General features: G+C 46.2%; 1 protein-coding gene across 6 annotated transcripts in view; it reads right to left on the bottom strand.

Annotated features, from left to right (window-relative positions):
* The window catches only part of KIF16B (kinesin family member 16B), a 283,334-nt gene that overhangs the window by 72,371 nt on the left and 193,044 nt on the right, over nt 1-17,919 (bottom strand). For 3 of the 6 annotated variants that reach the window (XM_065920888.1, XM_065920885.1, XM_065920886.1), the window contains 3 exons: nt 16,330-16,426; nt 15,567-15,617; nt 2,103-2,225 (listed from right to left, as the gene is read on the bottom strand). In XM_065920888.1, coding sequence (XP_065776960.1) covers nt 2,103-2,225; nt 15,567-15,617; nt 16,330-16,426 — 271 coding nt within the window. Of the gene's footprint in view, nt 1-2,102; nt 2,226-11,179; nt 14,249-15,566; nt 15,618-16,329; nt 16,427-17,919 lie in introns of those variants that run through there. The other 3 variants (XM_065920883.1, XM_065920882.1, XM_065920884.1) reach the window with 2 other exon arrangements.

A 17,919-nucleotide genomic window follows, 5' to 3' on the forward strand; every position in this document is an offset into this window, starting at 1 on the left:
CTCCAGACACTTCATGTCTTTGGTTTCTCTGATTTGCCTTTACAGTTGCACCACAATTTTGGCCAGATCTGCATATGGCCAGCCTGTAATCTGCTTACAATTTTCATTTAAATCAACTCAGTTAAAAAGAATTAAGTATTTTCTTTATTCATGTCTTAAGTTGTATGCATGAAATCAACCTAATTATTATACTTTATTAGCACGTTTATCCAATAAAATAAATCTCTGTATCAACCATGATCATTACATGTCCTCCAGGGCTGTGAGTTCTGAAGAATTTTGAGTTGGTGAAAGTCACTCTTTACCCTCTCATTTAAAAATATAGAAATAATATATATAAATACGCCTTACAGGGAGAAATTCACAGCAAACTTTTTTGGCCAATCCAACATATAACACACAGGTATGAATGGAACTTTTTGTTGTTCTGTAGTCACTAAGTTGTGTCCAACTGGTTTGTGACCCATGAACTGTAGCCCACTAGGCTCCTCTGTCCATAGGATTTCCCAGGCAAGAGTATGGAGCGGGTTGCCATTTCCTCCTCTAGGGGATCTTCCCAACCCAGGGATCGAACCCACATCTCCTGCATTGCAGGCAGATTCTTTACTGCAGAGCCGTCAGGGAAGCCCCAAATGGACCTGTACACACACACAATTTCTAATGGCTGAGAAAAGAAATGGGGCAGAAATCAGGCATCAGGTCAGAAGCAGTAGAAGCACTGGGTTAAGGACATGATGGAACATTTTAATAAGAAACTGCAGAATCTGGCCAACTTCAGCCACCACCACTGCCACACAACAATCACGCCTTCTCAACAGACACCTCAAATATATAAATTAATGCATAAGTTTTGTTAAAAAGGGGGTGGGGAGGGGATAATCAGTAGGTAGAAATAAGAACCTAAAAACTTTAACTAGATAAGTTATTTGCATTGTTTCTCCAGGAAGACTGAAAGAACACACATGTCTAAAGGGAGGGATTCCCCAGAGCCTGAGGGCTCCCCTGAGATGCATCTGGGAGGTGGGGGGAGTGCTGGGGGAGGGTGGGCTGGCTTCAGGATCCCCCCACAGCAGATCCATGCTTATCTGCTTCTGCAGTGTCTTTCTCATACGAGATTCTCTGTTCAAAGGGTTCGCTAAAGAGAAATCTGGAAACCCCTGGTGATGTCCAATTTCCTTATTTTACCAGTGAGGAAACCGATGCTCAAGGAAGGGGAAGACTTCGGGTCACTCAGTCAGCTGCAGTAGAATCCAAGTTTAGAGAACTCAACATCCAGACTCTGGCGACCAAAACCACCTCCAGGAAGGCCCTCCCGCAGACAGATACTGGTGATCCTAGTGGACGCCATGGCACCAACACCCTCGCTCATCCTCAAAAGGGAAGTGCAATTACCCACCAATTCCCTGAGGAGAGGATGGCAGCCAGCAGTATTTAATGAAGCGTATGAGTCAATGGAACTCAACTAGAAATAAGATGAAGTCATTATCTGGGGAAGGATGAGGTAAGGAACAGGCACGCTTCTTCCTGAAAAGTCCTATAAGTCAAATAACTGATTAGGAAAGCGTCATACTCACTAATAACAGAAACAACAATGAAAACAACAGTAGGAATAACAGCAACAGCCATAATGTATTCTTTATCATATACCAAAAACCGGAGTCAGCCTTTTATATGCACTTAACACCCCTGTGACATAAATATTATTGGTCTAATAGATTTAAAAAAATTGAGCCAAAGTCCATGGTAGGATGGCCCGATTTCCTGGTTTGCCCGGGTACTGAGTAGTTTCCTGAGGCGTAGAACCGTCTATGCCCAAAGCAGGAAAATCCTGGCAATCCGGGGTGGCTGGTGACCTCACCTGTGGGCCTGGGAGGTGACAGCAATGTCCACGTCGACCTGACTCCCCATCCACCACCACCTTCCATGGGGTAACTTCCCTCCACCTGTTCCAGGCCAGACTTTCATATACTGGTTTAAAGAAGGACAAGACCAGTATTGTACAAAACTACATGTTCCTGTATAGCGTATCTCCTTTTACCAAAAAAGAGCACTGCAGAGCCTCACGCCTCCAGCCTCCAGGACAGCAATGAAGGGACACTTACCTTGACCTCAAACTCGAAGTGCTCGTCCTTCCCTTGGCCGCAGAGGACATAGCGGGGGATACTAATTTTGATGGGGTCCTTCAGGTCGTCTGGATTTGCTCCCAAAGAGCGGGAAACCATCCGCTATCAAAGGCACATTGGATGGAAGAACAAAGAGAGACCAAGATCACTGCACTGCAAATACCCCGCCCCGGGCAGGCGGAGGAGACAGTTTCAAGCAAAGAAAAGAGCATCCAACCAGCAGAGTTTATTTAGAAAAATGATGGTTTCCTTTGAAAGAGAAATGCTGAGTCTCTCTCATGACAAAAGACCATTGCTGAAGAGGTACCAGTCCACAAAGGCAGCACGAAGGCACTTCCCACTGTGGTCTGGCTTTGATGTTCCTTTCAATTTACAGGAATGAGTAGGAAAAAAAGAACAGGTTACACCTCCTGACTTAAAAAATATATATGGTACAAGCCAGAATCTTTTCACAAAGTCTTAATCACTGAATAACATCTTTTTTCTTCACCGACTACAAGACTGCGTGCTATACATAAAGCTCCAAAGCTGGAGATTTTTTCTTTTCTTTTTTTTGGGGGGGACAGATTGGGGAGTTTATTTGGCTTCATTGGATCCTGAGGCCATGGCCCCAGTCCTGGCCGGGGCAGCAGAAAGGCACCCAGAGAGCCCCGGCCCCAGATGACCCCCAGGGCAGGGGGGCCCAGGCACTAAGGCCGGCCCGCTCCCCGGCACCTCCCCCAGGGGCAATTCCCTAGACAGGCCCTGGTCCTCCCAACCAGCTGGGTACAGTGTCGGGCCCCAGTGGGGCGGGTAAGTCGGGGGACCCACCCATGGCAGGTGTGTGTGTGGGGGGTGCAGGCCCCCCATCCAGTGTGAAGGCTTCCTGTGCAGTGTAGTGTTCCTGACCCCCAGAAGGGGGCAGGGTCCCTGGGCAAAACCAAGGCAGCTGGAGAGACTGGCCTGGCTCCTATTCCAGTGTATGCTGACAAAGCTGGAGATTTTATTCACATTCGCTTTAGTTTTAAATTTCAGGCATTTTCATAAGACAGTGTAGTGTGGAAAGCTCTTCAAACCACAATTAAAACAATCGCAAGTGTTTTCTTTAGGCTCCATCTGATTAATAATCAACTGAGCTCCCGACAAATGTCTATGGTCTGGATGGTGGCAAGGATGGGTTTGGCTGGTGAACAGGTTAAAAAAAAAAGCAAAAGGAATTCTCTTAAGTGTGAATGGGAGGAGATCTCTGAATAATCCTTATTGCTAACACCAATGGAGGGCTTTACAAAACACTAAAAGACACGTTTTTGAAACAGCAGTAATAAAATCATTAGAATCATAATTACAGTTAGCACCTATTGAATATTTACTATCACCTATTGACCAGTTCAACTGTGTCATTTCATTTAATCCTCATGATCCTCCCCATGAGACAAGAACCATTATTAACCCAAATTATCAAGTAAGAGGCCCAACACCCAGAGTGTGGGTAAGGTGTAAGAGTTTAGGAAAATGGGAAGTGCTAAGAGCCAGGATTCAAACTCAGGTGAACTGAGAAAGCCCATGTATATCACCACTGCACTGCTAGCACGACCTTTATGTATTAATTTACATATTTTTAACTTTTTTTTGGAGTAAAGTCGATTTACAAGCTGTGTAAGTTTCAGGTATCCAGCAAAGGGATTCAGTTACACACACACACACATATCTACTCTTGTAATTTATTTCTTTAATTAGAGTTGATTTACAATATTGTCTTAGTTTGAGGTATACAAAGTGATCCAGTTACAAATATTTTTCAGATTCTTTTTCATTATCGGTTATTACAAGTTATTGAATACAGTTCCCTGAGTATGGAGTAAGTTCTTATTGTCTATTTTATATATAATGGTGGGAATCTGATAATCCCAAATTCTCAATTTATCCTATCTTTTCCCTTTAGGTAATAAGTTTGTTTTCTGTGTCTGTGAGTCTGTTTCTATCTTATATACAGATTCATTTATATAATTTTTTAGATTCCACATATAAGTGATTTCATACCACATTTGTCTTTCTCTGACTTGCCTCACTCTGTAGCTTTCAAGACATTTTGAAGTAAATCTGTCCACCTGAGATTAACTGAGGTAATAAACACCTCAGCACACAGAAAATAGATGAGAGATCCCACGATTATTAACTTTACTTATTTGACCAAAAAGACACCGGGGCAACAAGCTCCCTCTCCCTCTGGCAGGACGGGGTCCCAGGCCCTCGGCACCTCAGCCAGGCAGAGCATGAAAGGCCCAGCTTTGCTACGGGTGTGAAAGGCAGGTCTCCGGAGACACAGAGGCGTGGGATTCGCCTCAGACGGCTCCTTTCCTCCAGCTGACACTGCAAACATCCTGGCACAATATGAAGTTACCAGAGCCTTTTAGAGCGTCTTAATTTTTGACTGCACAGCTGGTTACCCAAGATAAAAACCATTCATTTTATTGCAATGGTACACCTCTCTAGCTATCCGTGGTGTCAAAAGCCATAGTGGAAATTCCTAATGAAAAAAAAAAGTTGTTTGAAGCATAGGCTCATAAATCCTTTAAAGAAAAAGATCACTGTCTTCATATTTAACAGGTATATGAATACTGTACAGACCAGTGACCTGGGAGAAAATGGATCTTATCAGGCAACTCACCTAAATCTAGGACAGCCCTTTCCACCCCAGCATGCGCACGTGTACCGCAAGAAATGGTTCTACTAGATGGCACACAAAAGCCACTGCCCCGTTTGGGACCAGACAGGGAAGAATAACTGATCCCTTCATTGAGAAGAGACTATTTCTCTTCATCATTTTGCATGTCAAGGACTAGAAATATTGTCAGCATTCCCACTAACATCTGGGGCCACAGTTTACTTCAATCTCACTGATTTCCCAGTAATTAAATATTAACAGGTAAAGAGAAATAAACACCTGCAGAAATGAATAACTGAAGAATAAGTCAGGAATCCAAAGACATTTGAGCAGAAGTATAGAGAAAAAGCACGAGTGTGTGTTTTCATTGAATCACTGCTGCAATGGGAATTTTAGACACTATGTTTCGAAATCAACAAGATATAAAATGTTGAATTCTCAGGATATACTGTGCAAGGTTCCTGACATTCTCCTAAACTATGCTTCTGTTGGGCAGGAAGGAAAGTTAACACAAATGTCTGCCAAATTTATCTTTTTATTTGAAAGTAGTTATATTTTGAATATCGTGAGTTTTATTGTAAATGTGTGCTGCATCATATCATATCCTATTTTCTGTGAGAGTTTTTAAATATCTATGGAATTACTGGTTTTGGAATCAGTCACAGTTTCTCTACATGGGGCAAAGAAGAGCCTTAGACTGAGAAGGGGAAGCCAGTGACACAACATGCTAGGAGGTAACGAAACATGAGAAGCTGTAGTGTGGAAGCTCGTCTTGCAGGAGATCTGGATAAACACATGGGATGTGTCAAGCAATTTTAAATGCACCATAGAGTGGCTCTACTTAGAAATAAAAGGTCAAGGAAAAGTACATAATTAGTAACTTAGATTACATTTCTATACACAAGAAATACCACTTTTAAAAATAAGATACAGAGAACTATTTTCTTCTGATAGCTTTTGCCAAAACAATGTCCAGTGTCAACAAATACACTATTTTTCCAGTGTCAGGGAAATACTATAGTCCGGTCCTCAGCCAAAGGAAGCAGACAGATCACAGGATTTGTTTTGAATGCTCAGGTTAGAAGCTTCTCTTCATTACTCAGGCTGTGTCTCCTTCAAAAGCAGCAAATAAAGGAAATTAACAGGAAGGAGCATTAGTATCAACTAGAATAGCTGTCGGCACTGCAGAGGGCACGGAGTGGACTGATCCCACAGGGAGGCATCAGCATTCTCCCCTAACTGCTCTAATTACGAACCAGATGGTTGAATTCAGTATACGCTGTAACTATGACAAGGTCAGGCCTCAGGACAGCCGGGTGATCTCTTAGCCAAATATCCACGCTTTGCTTTTAAAATACAGGCAAACCTGGCTTTTATCAGATTTAACAAAACCAGTGGTTCCCCTTTCTCTGTTTCCAGCATAGCACATATTTCTAATCCTTCCTTTTTCAACCACACGTGCCATAGTGACAGTTTTAATTAGAGGTCTCTGCATCAGGCACCTACTGTGACCCCCACCCAGTTTGAAAACTGGGGTCTGGGGCATAGGCGGCAAGGGCCTTCTCAGGTACGAGCCCCGTCACAAGAAACAGGGCACAAAGGCGACCTGTGTGAGCAGGTGTACCCTACGAACGTGGCAGAAAGCCAAGGCATGCTGGCACGCCTGTCCAGAAGGGGAAGCGTCCCTGAGCCAAGCAGGGACCTGGGGCCGGCCCCATGCCTGCCACTGACCCAGATGTGCTAAGGCACATGGCATACCTACTCCCGGTACGCTCCCTGCCAAGGCTGGGGCTTCACAACTGGCCGATGTGTACAAACAACCCAAACTCTGTCTTATTTCAAAGTGACTTTAGAATACTCACAGCAGGAAACAGAAATATGAGTTTTCAAATAAAGGAGTATTTCTGTCTTTTTGCTATATACCTATATATCATCAAGGATAAATTAGCCAGAAAATAACAAACTGTACTAGATATAGATTCGTGTGGAATATCTTATGGTAAATTCGAATCTGTGATTCTCAGTACAAGTAGATTATTTCATCCACATCTGAGATGACTGACATTGTCTCAAGGTTTGGAAATACTGAATATCTTATAAACGATTCAACTTGAAACAATTAAATGTTCCCATCTTTCTCTAGTCCAAAGATAAGTTGAATGGCCCTGGTCTCTAACAATGGATAACCCATCGTTAGATGGATGGTTTAAAAAAGACTAGATAACAGGTTGAGTATGACTCAGTGAGGATGTGGCAGCAACTGTCACGTGGCTCTCATCACCAAACACGAGTCTAGGAGCAGAGGACCAAGGAGGGAAAAACAGGTGACCTTCCTCCTGGTTCTGTAGTGTCTTTAATGACCCATGAAAAGTGCCACTCCTCGTCAGTTGCTGATTTTTGCTAAGCCAAAAATCAGTGCCTCAAACTGTGCTGAATTCTCAGGCCCAGGAGAAACTAACGTAGGGGATTGGCGGGGACTCAATCACCACGTTTCTATGTTTCTGTGGAGTATACTGTTTAACCTGTCAACGAAAGGAGCAACTTGGAGCATGCAAAGTTATCTGTACTATATGCCACAAAGGTTATATCCCAGCTTTTCTTCTGTAAGAGCTAAAATGCAGAGAGCAAAAAGGAGATATAAAGCATACCAAGAAACAATGGAATTGCTGCGAAACTCGTAAGGCAACTCTTGAAAAACAAAACTTATAAAAAGAGAAATAATCTTTAATGTCTGGAATTCCAAGAAAAAAGTTACAAGTCAGGAAAAAATCAGCAGTTCTTCCAATTAATCATTCATGCCTATGAAAAAACAAATCAAGAAAAAAATGTATATAAGCACTGTCAAGAATAACCATGACCAGGAGATGACTTTGGCAAGAATATACATTCTAGAATCAGGTCTGGGTTCAAGTTCCAGTTCTCAATCAAGTGATCCTTTCAGACATGAGATGGGAATCGACAATTCCCCCATCCCAGCAAGATCACAGTGGACTCGAAAGGAACAGTATGCAGGAAAGAACTCAGTAGGATATAAACCACCATATAAAGGGTGGTCGGGGCTGTTACCACAATGATCCACTGCATCTTCAACAACAAGTGATTTTAACAAGATGACAGAAGGAAAAAAAGTGAGCACTGATTTGGAACAGAATCTCTTTCCTTCTCACCAACTGTATTATTCAGTTTCACTTCTTATAAAGGAGAGTTTTTTGTCTTAATTACAAGACTGCGTCCTTAATAAGTGACTGGATGCTGGTAGTTCGGAATCTGTGTTATGTAAGAACCAGTAGGGGGCGAAAGAACGTGAGCGGTAGGAGAAGAAAAATCAGAGGAGGTGAGAGAGGGCGCTGTGTCCTTGAAGGCTTTTGATATAATACAATTGTGGAACAGACCTGCTCTATTCTGCCACAGAGCGGCCACCGGTGGATGGACTGCAGACGGAGGTCACAATGAGGAAGATGATGGGAAGAACGGTCTAATAGTGAGAGAAAGCGAAAGTGAAAGTCACTCAGTCATGTCTGACTCTTTGTGAACCTATGGACTGCAGCCCACCAGGCTCCTCCGTCTATGGGGCTCTCCAGATGAGAATACTGGGGTGGGTAGCCATCCCCTTCCCCAGAGGATCTTCCCAACCAAGGGACTGAAACTGGTCTCCTGCATTACAGGTGGAGTCTTTACCATCTGAGCCACCAGGGAAGCCCCTAACAATGAGAGCAGATCCCAGTGAATAAACTGCTTCAGAGGCAGGCGATGATCAGCCCATGGAGGGGTTAAGCAAAGACTGAATTGGGAAATAAGTTCAACTGATGACTGAGACCCAACACTTCCATCAGGGAGAGATCCTATACGTTTTATCTGAAGTTATATTCAAGAGAACCTTGGGAAACGCGGCTGAATGCATCCATGCGTGGTCCCAATTCTCTCTCATCGCCAGAGGAGGGAGAGGAGGGAGATACTCTTGCTGCGCTGCTTGGTGAATGAGTGCACTCTTCCTTGCCCTGGGCTTTGGACTTGCACGTGTGACCTGTGCTGGCCAACGCAATGTTGGCAGACACGATGCATGGTTGTCTTTTCATGCTTCTGTCTTCAACTTCGTGGCCACTGCCCCTTCCACACAGACCCCAAAATGAGACAGGTGGTACAGACCAACCCTATCTGAGTTACAGATGACCCTGGCCTACAGCAGAGATGCCTCAGTTCAACTACAAACTATTAGTGAGAAATAAAAGCTGTCTTTTTTGGAAGTCGCTAAAATGTTGAGGGCTGCCTGATATTTGGCGATAGCTGACTGATATAACATCATCACAAAAGGTATGTTAAGGAAGGAAGCAGTAGTAACTAAAAAGTGAGTAGTGCAGGCTGTGTAACTCAATCAGCAAAACGACCCCATTAGAAACTAGTCTGCCCAACAAGACCATCTAAGAAGCACTAGTAAAAGTGCTCTAATCTAGTTATCATTCAGAACTTTAATTCATCTAGGAAAAAGAATGTAAATAAAAATTACTATAATTACTACTGCTGGAAGGCATAAGCATTCTCTCCAAAGGATGCAGGCACATTTTTTTTTTATGTAATGAGAATGGGTAGACAAACTGTTTTGAAGTGTTTTTCAACAAAGACTAAATAAATTCACCCTGCCATCCACAAGTCTGCACAACAGGCAGCTGTGAGCAAAATGGATTTTAATCAAACTCAGATGAAACTGCTATCTCAAAAGGACTCAAAGAGGTATTGTCTAGAACACAGTAACAAGCTCTGCAATGTTAAGTGTTTATGCCTACATTACGACAATGCAAAGTGCCGTATAATAAAGTATGCATGAACCTATTTTTTTTTCTGATACAGAAACTCATTACCACTGAGAAGATGGTACCTCAGGCTGGACGCTGAAGCTGCCACAACTGCTCCGCTGCAGCAGCGTCCCAGGCTCAGAACCCCGGAAAAGGAGCCTGTGAGCCAGAGAGAGGCCCTGGGATCAAAGCCTTATCCATGCAGGATAAAGGAGCACACGTCCCTCCACTGGCTTTTCCCGGCCTCCTGACACCCTGAACGGTCACTTCATGATGGTAAATCAGGTCCTCAAATCAGGACCACATTTGATCTCAAGGTAAAATGTATGCTTAGGTGAAATGAAGTGACAGGTGGAATCTGAATTGCCCGGAGGCTGCTTCTGTTTTGTAGTCATAGCCTCATTTCAGGCTATGAGGCTCATAGAGCAGACCTGTCATAACCGATAATGTGATCTATATGCAGCACTCATGTCGCTGCACACTCCATCTATGGACAATATTAAAGAACATAATTTATAACATGGCAGAATTCTGCTTCTGTACCTATGAGGACGAGCAAGTCTGTCTAATAAGTATAACTCTGCTAAAATGGACTGCTTATGTACTGTTTCCTTCCCAACCACACTATCCTTCTCTGGCATCTTACATTCTACTGTCCCTGCTCTTCATGATCATTCATTCTGTTCTTACAAAGAACACACAAGAAAATTCTCGATTCAAATCAGGAGAAATATTGGTAAGATATTAGAAGACTCCTCTGGTTCATCCTGGAAGCTTTTTTCTGTGATAGAAGATCCACCAGCCAAGCAGACAGCAAACATTTTTTTTTAGCACTTAATTAGTTGTTGTTGTTCATTCAGTTGTGTCAACAAACTAATTTTAATGATGCCTTTATCAAAGACTCAAAAGTCTTCATGTATAAGGCAAAAGGGTGTGAATGCGTGTGCGTGTGAGAGAGAGTGGCTGCCTGTGCGTGTCGGGGGGAGGGGTCATGGAAGGGTTAAAAACAAGCTCCACAGGAAAAGGAAAAAACATATGAATTCTACTTCCTCCAAAAAGATAAAAGACCCCACCGGGCCACCACCAGCCAGGCTGCAGCCAGCAGTGTGGACCCTGACACAGTCTCCTGGGTCCTGCCTCTCCCGGCTCCCCGCCCCCTTCCCAGAACCTGGGGGGAGAGGAAAACCAATGCTGGAAACACAGGGCAAGTTCAGCAGCTTATAGTCAGCTCTGGTGGGGAAGAAGGAGGGGCTGTGCTTCCTGGCCAGAGGCAGAGGGTCAGTCTCTGGAAGGATCGGCTTGGCACTGGCCCACTCAACAATGAGGAACAGAAATGAAGAACATCACTTCTACTGTATGTGATGCAAAGATATGACCGGAATAGAAAGTGGCCCTTGCAGCCCAGGCCAAATCAAAGGCCAAGTCACTGTGGATGCACTGCAGAGCGGCTGCCGTGACCCCAGCTGAAGCGCAGGAGAGAAGAAAGGGTGATGGGGAGGGGGCCCCCTTCCTCCCGAGATTCTGGAAGCTAGGAGAACACTCGAACTCGAGAAGCAGGAGAAGAGAGGCAGGGCAACCTGGGGTCAGATGCTGGCAAACATAAACACAAAACGTGCAGGCCGCCTCCTCATAGAAATGATGACCAGAGATGGGTGGACAGGAAGGGGTCCACCAGAGGAGAGGCTCTGAAGAGCCGACTCTAAGTCGCTTATGGAGGACAAGGACAGCTGGATGGTACCCGGAGGGGAGAGGAGCCGACCCAGGCTGACATGGCGTGAGCTCCCCCGAGAAGCAGGGCCAGTAGGGCCCTGTGGTGGGAGGTTGAGAGGATTGCAGGCCGAGAGGAAGGAGGGGGGTGGCAGGCAAGCGCCGGATGCCTTCAGGGAGGCCTCCATCTGATAGACAGCCGCAGCAGCCCAGGCACTTACCCAGAGCTGAAGAGCCTTTCTAGGAGAGAAAAGCCTCAGAGAAAGGACTGGAACGCGGGGGCACATGGCCCAGGGGGAAGAACAGTCCAAACAGCCAACGAGGGAGGAAGTGAACCACAGGATGGAAAGGAAGGGGCCCGAAGTCTGAGCGGAGGACGACAAAGGCGATGCCCTCCAGAAGCCCCAGCAGGGCATGGCACTGCCTCCATCCCACGTGTTATGGGAGGGGGCAGGTGTTGCAAACCCTCGGGGCCCCCGGGGAAGGCTGACAAACGCCTTCACTAACCTCGGCCAGGGGAGGACACTGGGAAGGTGGCTGCCAGACCAGACACCTGCTCAGGCAGCGCACGTCTGCCTGCCGGCATCCGGCAGAAACCGACAGACGCCAAGGTGCATGACCACAAGTCAACACACCCCGACGAGCTTCCAGCACCTCACAAGCAATGAAGCGGACCCAATTTACAAGGCTGACGTTCGGGAAAGTGAGGCGTGGTGGCAACAAAGGTATTTTATCAGTGCTCAGCTATTGTTTATTTCAGAGGAGATATTTAAAATTTTTACATTTCCTATTTAGAGAGGTCTGCATTTTTCCAGTTTCAAATCAATTAGCCACACTGAGCTATTCATAGCCCTGGATGGTTTTCATCGTGTTTATTCTATGAACAGCCTAAGAAACCCTGGAGAGTACTGCTAGGAGGCTCCTCCCTAGAGCCTCGTCAAGTGTGAGGTCAGCCACAAAGCCTCGTCCCGAGAGTTGAAGGTCAGTTTCCAGACCTCAGGGACCACATCCCGGCTGCCCTGCAGATCCAAGACGCTGGTGCATGGCTGAACCTTTCGGGCTTCCTGAGGGCGCCCGGAAGCACCGCTTCCTGAATCTGACTGGTGTCTGAGTTTTCGGAGGAAGACGAGTTCCAGGGTGGATGATGTCTTTGTCTCTGGAATGACGAGGCACCTGAATTCACTTAAGGCTCGGCACCTGATCACATCAAACCGCGTTCCTGGGGGCGGAGAGCTCAGAGAAGGGCTGTGAGGATGGAACACGCGGTCTTCCTTCACCAGGGCCACGTGAGTGTTCAGAAGGACGAGCGACTGGCAGGGGCCTTGGCCTGAGTCACCCTCGACTCTGACCGTCGTGTAGAGCAAGAGTTGAGCCTCTGCCAGAGACGGGGCGCCGGCATCCAGGTTGCAGTGAAGGAAGTAAATCAGGTCCACCAGGGTATTCTGGAATCTGGATGATAACCGGACTCCGTTTGCCAAAACTAAGTCAGGGATTTCTGCCTTCCAGTCAAGGGAGAGCTGGACCAGATCTTCGCGGAACAAGGGATGCTCGGCGCAGGCGGCGGCCTCGGATGCAGACGCAAGGACGCACAGGAGGTCCCGGCATATCTGCTGGCAGAGGTTCTTGTTGTAAGGAAACACAGTGAGCAGCAGACTCTCCGCAGAGCCCAGGAGCCGAACGCTCTGCCCACCGAAGCCAACCTCAATCTCCCGGAGCCCAGAGAGGGGCAGGGCGTGAAATACGCCCACGGAGCCCGGGGGATCCAGAACCAGGGCGTACAGGGCGGAGCTGGACAAGAGCAAGCACGCAGGCCGGGGCGCTGGCTCTGCGCAGTTGGCCACGGCCAGCCAGTACATGCCTCGGGGTACATCCGTGCTGCCCCAGAGTTCTGGTAGGGAACCGGCCACCAGCTCAAGGAAGTCTGTGATGGGGTATTCTTGAAGTTTCAGCATTTGGTCTGGGAATCGCACAAGGGTCTGCATAAACACAGAGCCCCTTCTGGCACCTTCCAGGTCTAGGCAGGAGACAGAGCCCAGTGAGGAGCCTGAGAACTCGGTGGCTGCGGGGTCAGCAGGCCGGCCCAGGGCTCGGTAGGGCGCCAGGCTCCCTGCCCGCCCCACAGCCCCTGCCTCGTCCCTGCTGCCAGCCTGAGCTTCCGTGGGGAGAAAAAGCGCTTCTGCTGCTGCCCCACCCATCTCCAGGAGCCTGTGCAGGGGTGAGAGCTTCAGAATCGGCAGCCTCGTGAGGAAGGTCGCTGCCTGCGAGGCCAGCCGGCTGGGGTCACACAGGCTGCCCACAAGCCGGGCTTGGCCGACGGCCTCTGCACCTGTCTGCAGCAGGTGGCTGCTGGTGCCTTTGTAAAGGTCTGAGACCCACTGGTAAACAAACCCCAACCCACGGCTTCCCTCTGGCTCGACAGTCATCAGGGACTCCGGAGAGCTCACCGCTCGGGCTGCTGCCTCCTCCCAGTGGAGCTTAGAGGCCAGTGCCGCTGAGGGGACACTGGCCCGGGGGACCCTATCAGAGAGAACAAAGCAGAGGAGCTGGCTCCGCCAGGTCTGCTCGCCCCTGCCGTCCACGGACACTTCCTGGGATGTATGCTGCAGCCAAGTCCAGCTGGACGTGAGCCCCGGGCTGGGTCCACCTTGAGGACTCGTCGGCTCGCTGAGGTTTTCTGACTCACTGTGAAAATGTCCCGCACCACGGATGCCGCTCTCGCTAAGAGGAGAGGTTTCAGTGAGATCAAGGCTTTCTGGTTGAGAGTCGCCTCTGTTACAACTGCTGCTATGTGACGGCTCGTTCTCCGAGGGCTGAGACCCCCACTGGTTTGCTCCCCAGCCTGGCGCTGAGCAGCAGGCAGAGCGACCAGGGATGCTCCAGGTGATGGGCAGGCTCCCGTGGCAGTTCTGGTCCACCTCCCTCCTCTCCTCTCGGCCGGGGGCATCAGTGACGTCTCTGGACAGCAATGGGGCAGGACAGCTCTTCTGTCAAAAACAGGTGAAAGGGGGCTGTCGCATCTTTTGCGATTCTTTTTGCATGAATGAAGATTCCTGCGGTCATTGGTTTTATCGTGTGGATTAATGCAGAGGTTCAATCGATAACCAAAGTCATTTGTGTTGATTGACCCATGATTTCAGAATAGAGGAACTGATTCACACACAGAGCATCAATTTCTGTATTTCACATCTTATAAATTGCCAAGTATTTTGATAGGAACATGTTAGATGGGATTGAGCCACAGTATCCATTTCTTGGTCTAATATTCTACTCTTTAAAAAAAAAAAAAGACAGAATCCTAAGGCCTTTGATTCAATTTTCCAGGGGGCAAATTTGGTTGTGAAAATAAGTCCTTGAGTAAATGTCCAAAATGTTAAGAGTAACCAGGGGCATACTTAACGTGAATGAGAAACTGGCAAGTATTCCAACCTCATGTGTTTCTCTGGCCTCTTGGTCTGTTTCATGGGAATCCTTCGTGTACATCTGCCCTGGTTAGAGCACCATTACAGTATCTGCAAACCAGCACCACAAAAGGCTCATGGCCAGCCTGCTACAGGCTAGACAAGTGGATACAAAGAAGTGAGAGGCAACATCCTTTTCTTCACAAGGTCATCTCCTGAGGAGTCGGACGTTCAGAGGGAGACAGCGTTATTCCCGGATGGGCAGGATGGAGGGTGAGATGGTCCGTCTCCTGCAGGACATCCACCCCTCTGTCGCTCACTCTGTTCAGTGACGTAAGATTTCTACCACCTCCTAGTTTTGCTTTTTTTTTTGGCTTTTTAATTTAGGAGTGTATGGGAAGGACAAGTCCCTCAGTGAAGGAAAATATAAGAAAAGCCTTACAAATCGTATGCCCAAATAAACCCTGGTTTGACAAACCACTAGAGAAATAAGCTACCCAACCAAGAGTGTTTCCTCTGTGCCACTGCCAGCACGGTCCATAAACAGGCAGGGTTCCTAACACATCGGGAAGTACTCGGGTTCATTTCCAAACCCCCTATCTGATTCTGATTATATAATTCAGCCTCTTAAATGCAGACCAAGAGAAAGGATACTGTTACGAATGAAAAACTGGGCAGAGGGTCTCTACCACAGCTACACACATTCAAATAAAGTCAGAGCAGTTTGCAACCGGCAGGATTCCGTTTAATTTTTAAGTCATATAATAGCTTGCCTTGCCTATTAGCCATTAATCTCACTGGGACTTCGAAATTCTAATTATGCAACTAAACATTAAGAAAATTTAATCACACAAGCATGCCATAATTTAAGGCGACCCTATCAATCTGAAAAGTCATTACCTACCTCATATTTTAGCTTACGTTGAATGGTGCCATTGTGGAGTTTCTCATTATCCTGAAATGAAAATAAAAGCCCTCTATATTAAATTACAGCATGTTCAAATAGAGGAAAAAAAACTGATTTGATTAGAATATTTATGAGAACAAAATTGTAAAGAAACATACTTGTCATTCAACAATGACCTTTCTTGAGAGTTTATATTTCCAAGGTAAACGTGACTGTATGGATCTATCTGCCTATAAATGGAACTGAACCATTTATTCCTAACCTTAAAATTCACAACATAATATTAAATGCAAAATTTCCTTAGGATATTTCCTTAATTTGTACGATAGGAAGGAAATGACTTCATTTTGATAAAAATCAACTAGTCACAAGTATGTATCCTCTCAAAGGCAAAACTGTTATTTCTACTTGGGATAATTTATCAAGTGAATTAAATACTTAAGAAATTGATTATATTTTTGGAGAGAACAGAAAGGTGTTAGGTGTAGAATTTTTGTAAATTAAGGTAAATAAAACATTTTAGGAAACTTAATATTCACTTAAGAATTTCCCCCAGAAGTTCAAAATGTTCAATTAAAGTTACTCCTGAAATAAGACTATTTGTAAACAAGCTCCACTCAAGTAATATTTAATTATTTGAGAACATTTTATATCTCAATTTTCTCACTGAAAAACTGTAAATGAAAGACCACCACCCCCAGCTGCTTAATGAAAAGTCACCTTGAAAACGACCGCCCGGACCACCCGCTCCTTCGCTCACCTTCACGGTGTCTGCAGGTTCACTGCTGCCATCACCAACCACACGCTGCAGGTCCTGCAGGCGTCTCTGGACCTCCTCCTCAATGTACGCACTGATCCTGAAAGCCAAGGGGCCGGGAGTCCGTGATCCCGTCTAACCACACAGCACATCCTGAGATCCTGCTTACCACACCCTTGGCAACCAGAAGCCTTCTCGTTCTAAATGCAAAACATAGCTAACTCAGAGCCTCCAACCTTTGCCTTCTTTCTAAGAAATGTGACATCGCGTATTCACTACCTTGGGTTTTCCTCCAAGAGGCCTGGATAAATTACTAAATCCTGGGAACAGAAGGGAGACTCAGTTATCCCGTTCGAACTCCCTCTGATGTCCCAGGCAGAACGCCTGCTGTGGGACAAGGAAGAGTCAGACACCCTCCACGGACTCAGGACTGACTCTGAGACCCAGCACCTCCCTCACCGAGCCTCGGTTTGCTCACAGACACTGGTGATAATTATTGTCACAAAACACAGTCATTTCAGAGGATTAAAAGGCAAGACAAAGAGGCGGATGCGGTCTCCACAGATGGCACGCTGTCTCACCTCATTCCTCCTCTCTCTCGTCGCTGCACCTGGCCGTGAGACACGACGCTTTACAGGTCTCTACCTGCCAAAGGGCCTGGCGAAGGGCCAAGACGGTGGAAGCCAGAAACAGCTGACTTCTGAGGCAGCTGTCAATCGAGTATCTGGCACTCCACACAATACATAGGGGAAACTGTATTAAGGGCAGCCACCCACCCAGAAGAACCAGGGAGAACAGAGGATTTTGGTTCCGTCAAAATCTTTCCAGTGACTCAGGCCACCCAAAGGCAAGGCTTTCTCAGTTCTAGGCTCCTGACTCAGGGTCTACAGATGCTGAATTACACAGATGGTTTTAAATGGGCTGTTTTGCATGTTTACATCTTGGCACACTGAAAAATTAAAAATCTGGTTTGATCTAAGTCTACACATAATTCTAAAAACATTTCTGTACTACTGACCATGGCTAAACAACTTTCAGATATGCTGAGTAAAGAGATTAATATTATAGGTAAAATAGCCCAAAAGAATGGTGCAAGGGTAATGGAATACAGTATTTACATTTCAATATTTCAGTAAAGAAAATCATATGCAACTGAATATGAGCCAAGGCCTCCTACAAACAAATTCTCTCCCTGAACCTTTACTTAAATTTTAAGTGCCACAGAGGACGACAACCTAGGTTTAAAGGACTTCAGAGGTTTGTGCCATTCTGAGTACATTTTGATATCTGAATAGCTATCTCCTAGTACCCAGGGCTCAGGACAGTACAGTTTGAAATGTCCCCATGGCATAGACGGGGTGAGGGAAACAGTCAATTTTCTTACAGGCAGTAAATGAATAGGTCGATTTAGCTGAAGACTCCAAGCCACAGATCAACTCATGATGCCACCCAAGTCAAAAATCACTTTCCTATAGTAACATCAGATATGCATGCGTGCTCTTCATGGTCATTCTGAATATATGGTATGATCTCTGCAGTATCTATTTGTAACCAATGACTTCTGTAAACTATCGGTCAGCACAAGGTCCTTCT

The sequence above is a fragment of the Muntiacus reevesi genome, chromosome 2, assembly GCF_963930625.1.
Source record: "Muntiacus reevesi chromosome 2, mMunRee1.1, whole genome shotgun sequence".
Taxonomy (NCBI): Eukaryota; Metazoa; Chordata; class Mammalia; order Artiodactyla; family Cervidae; genus Muntiacus; species Muntiacus reevesi.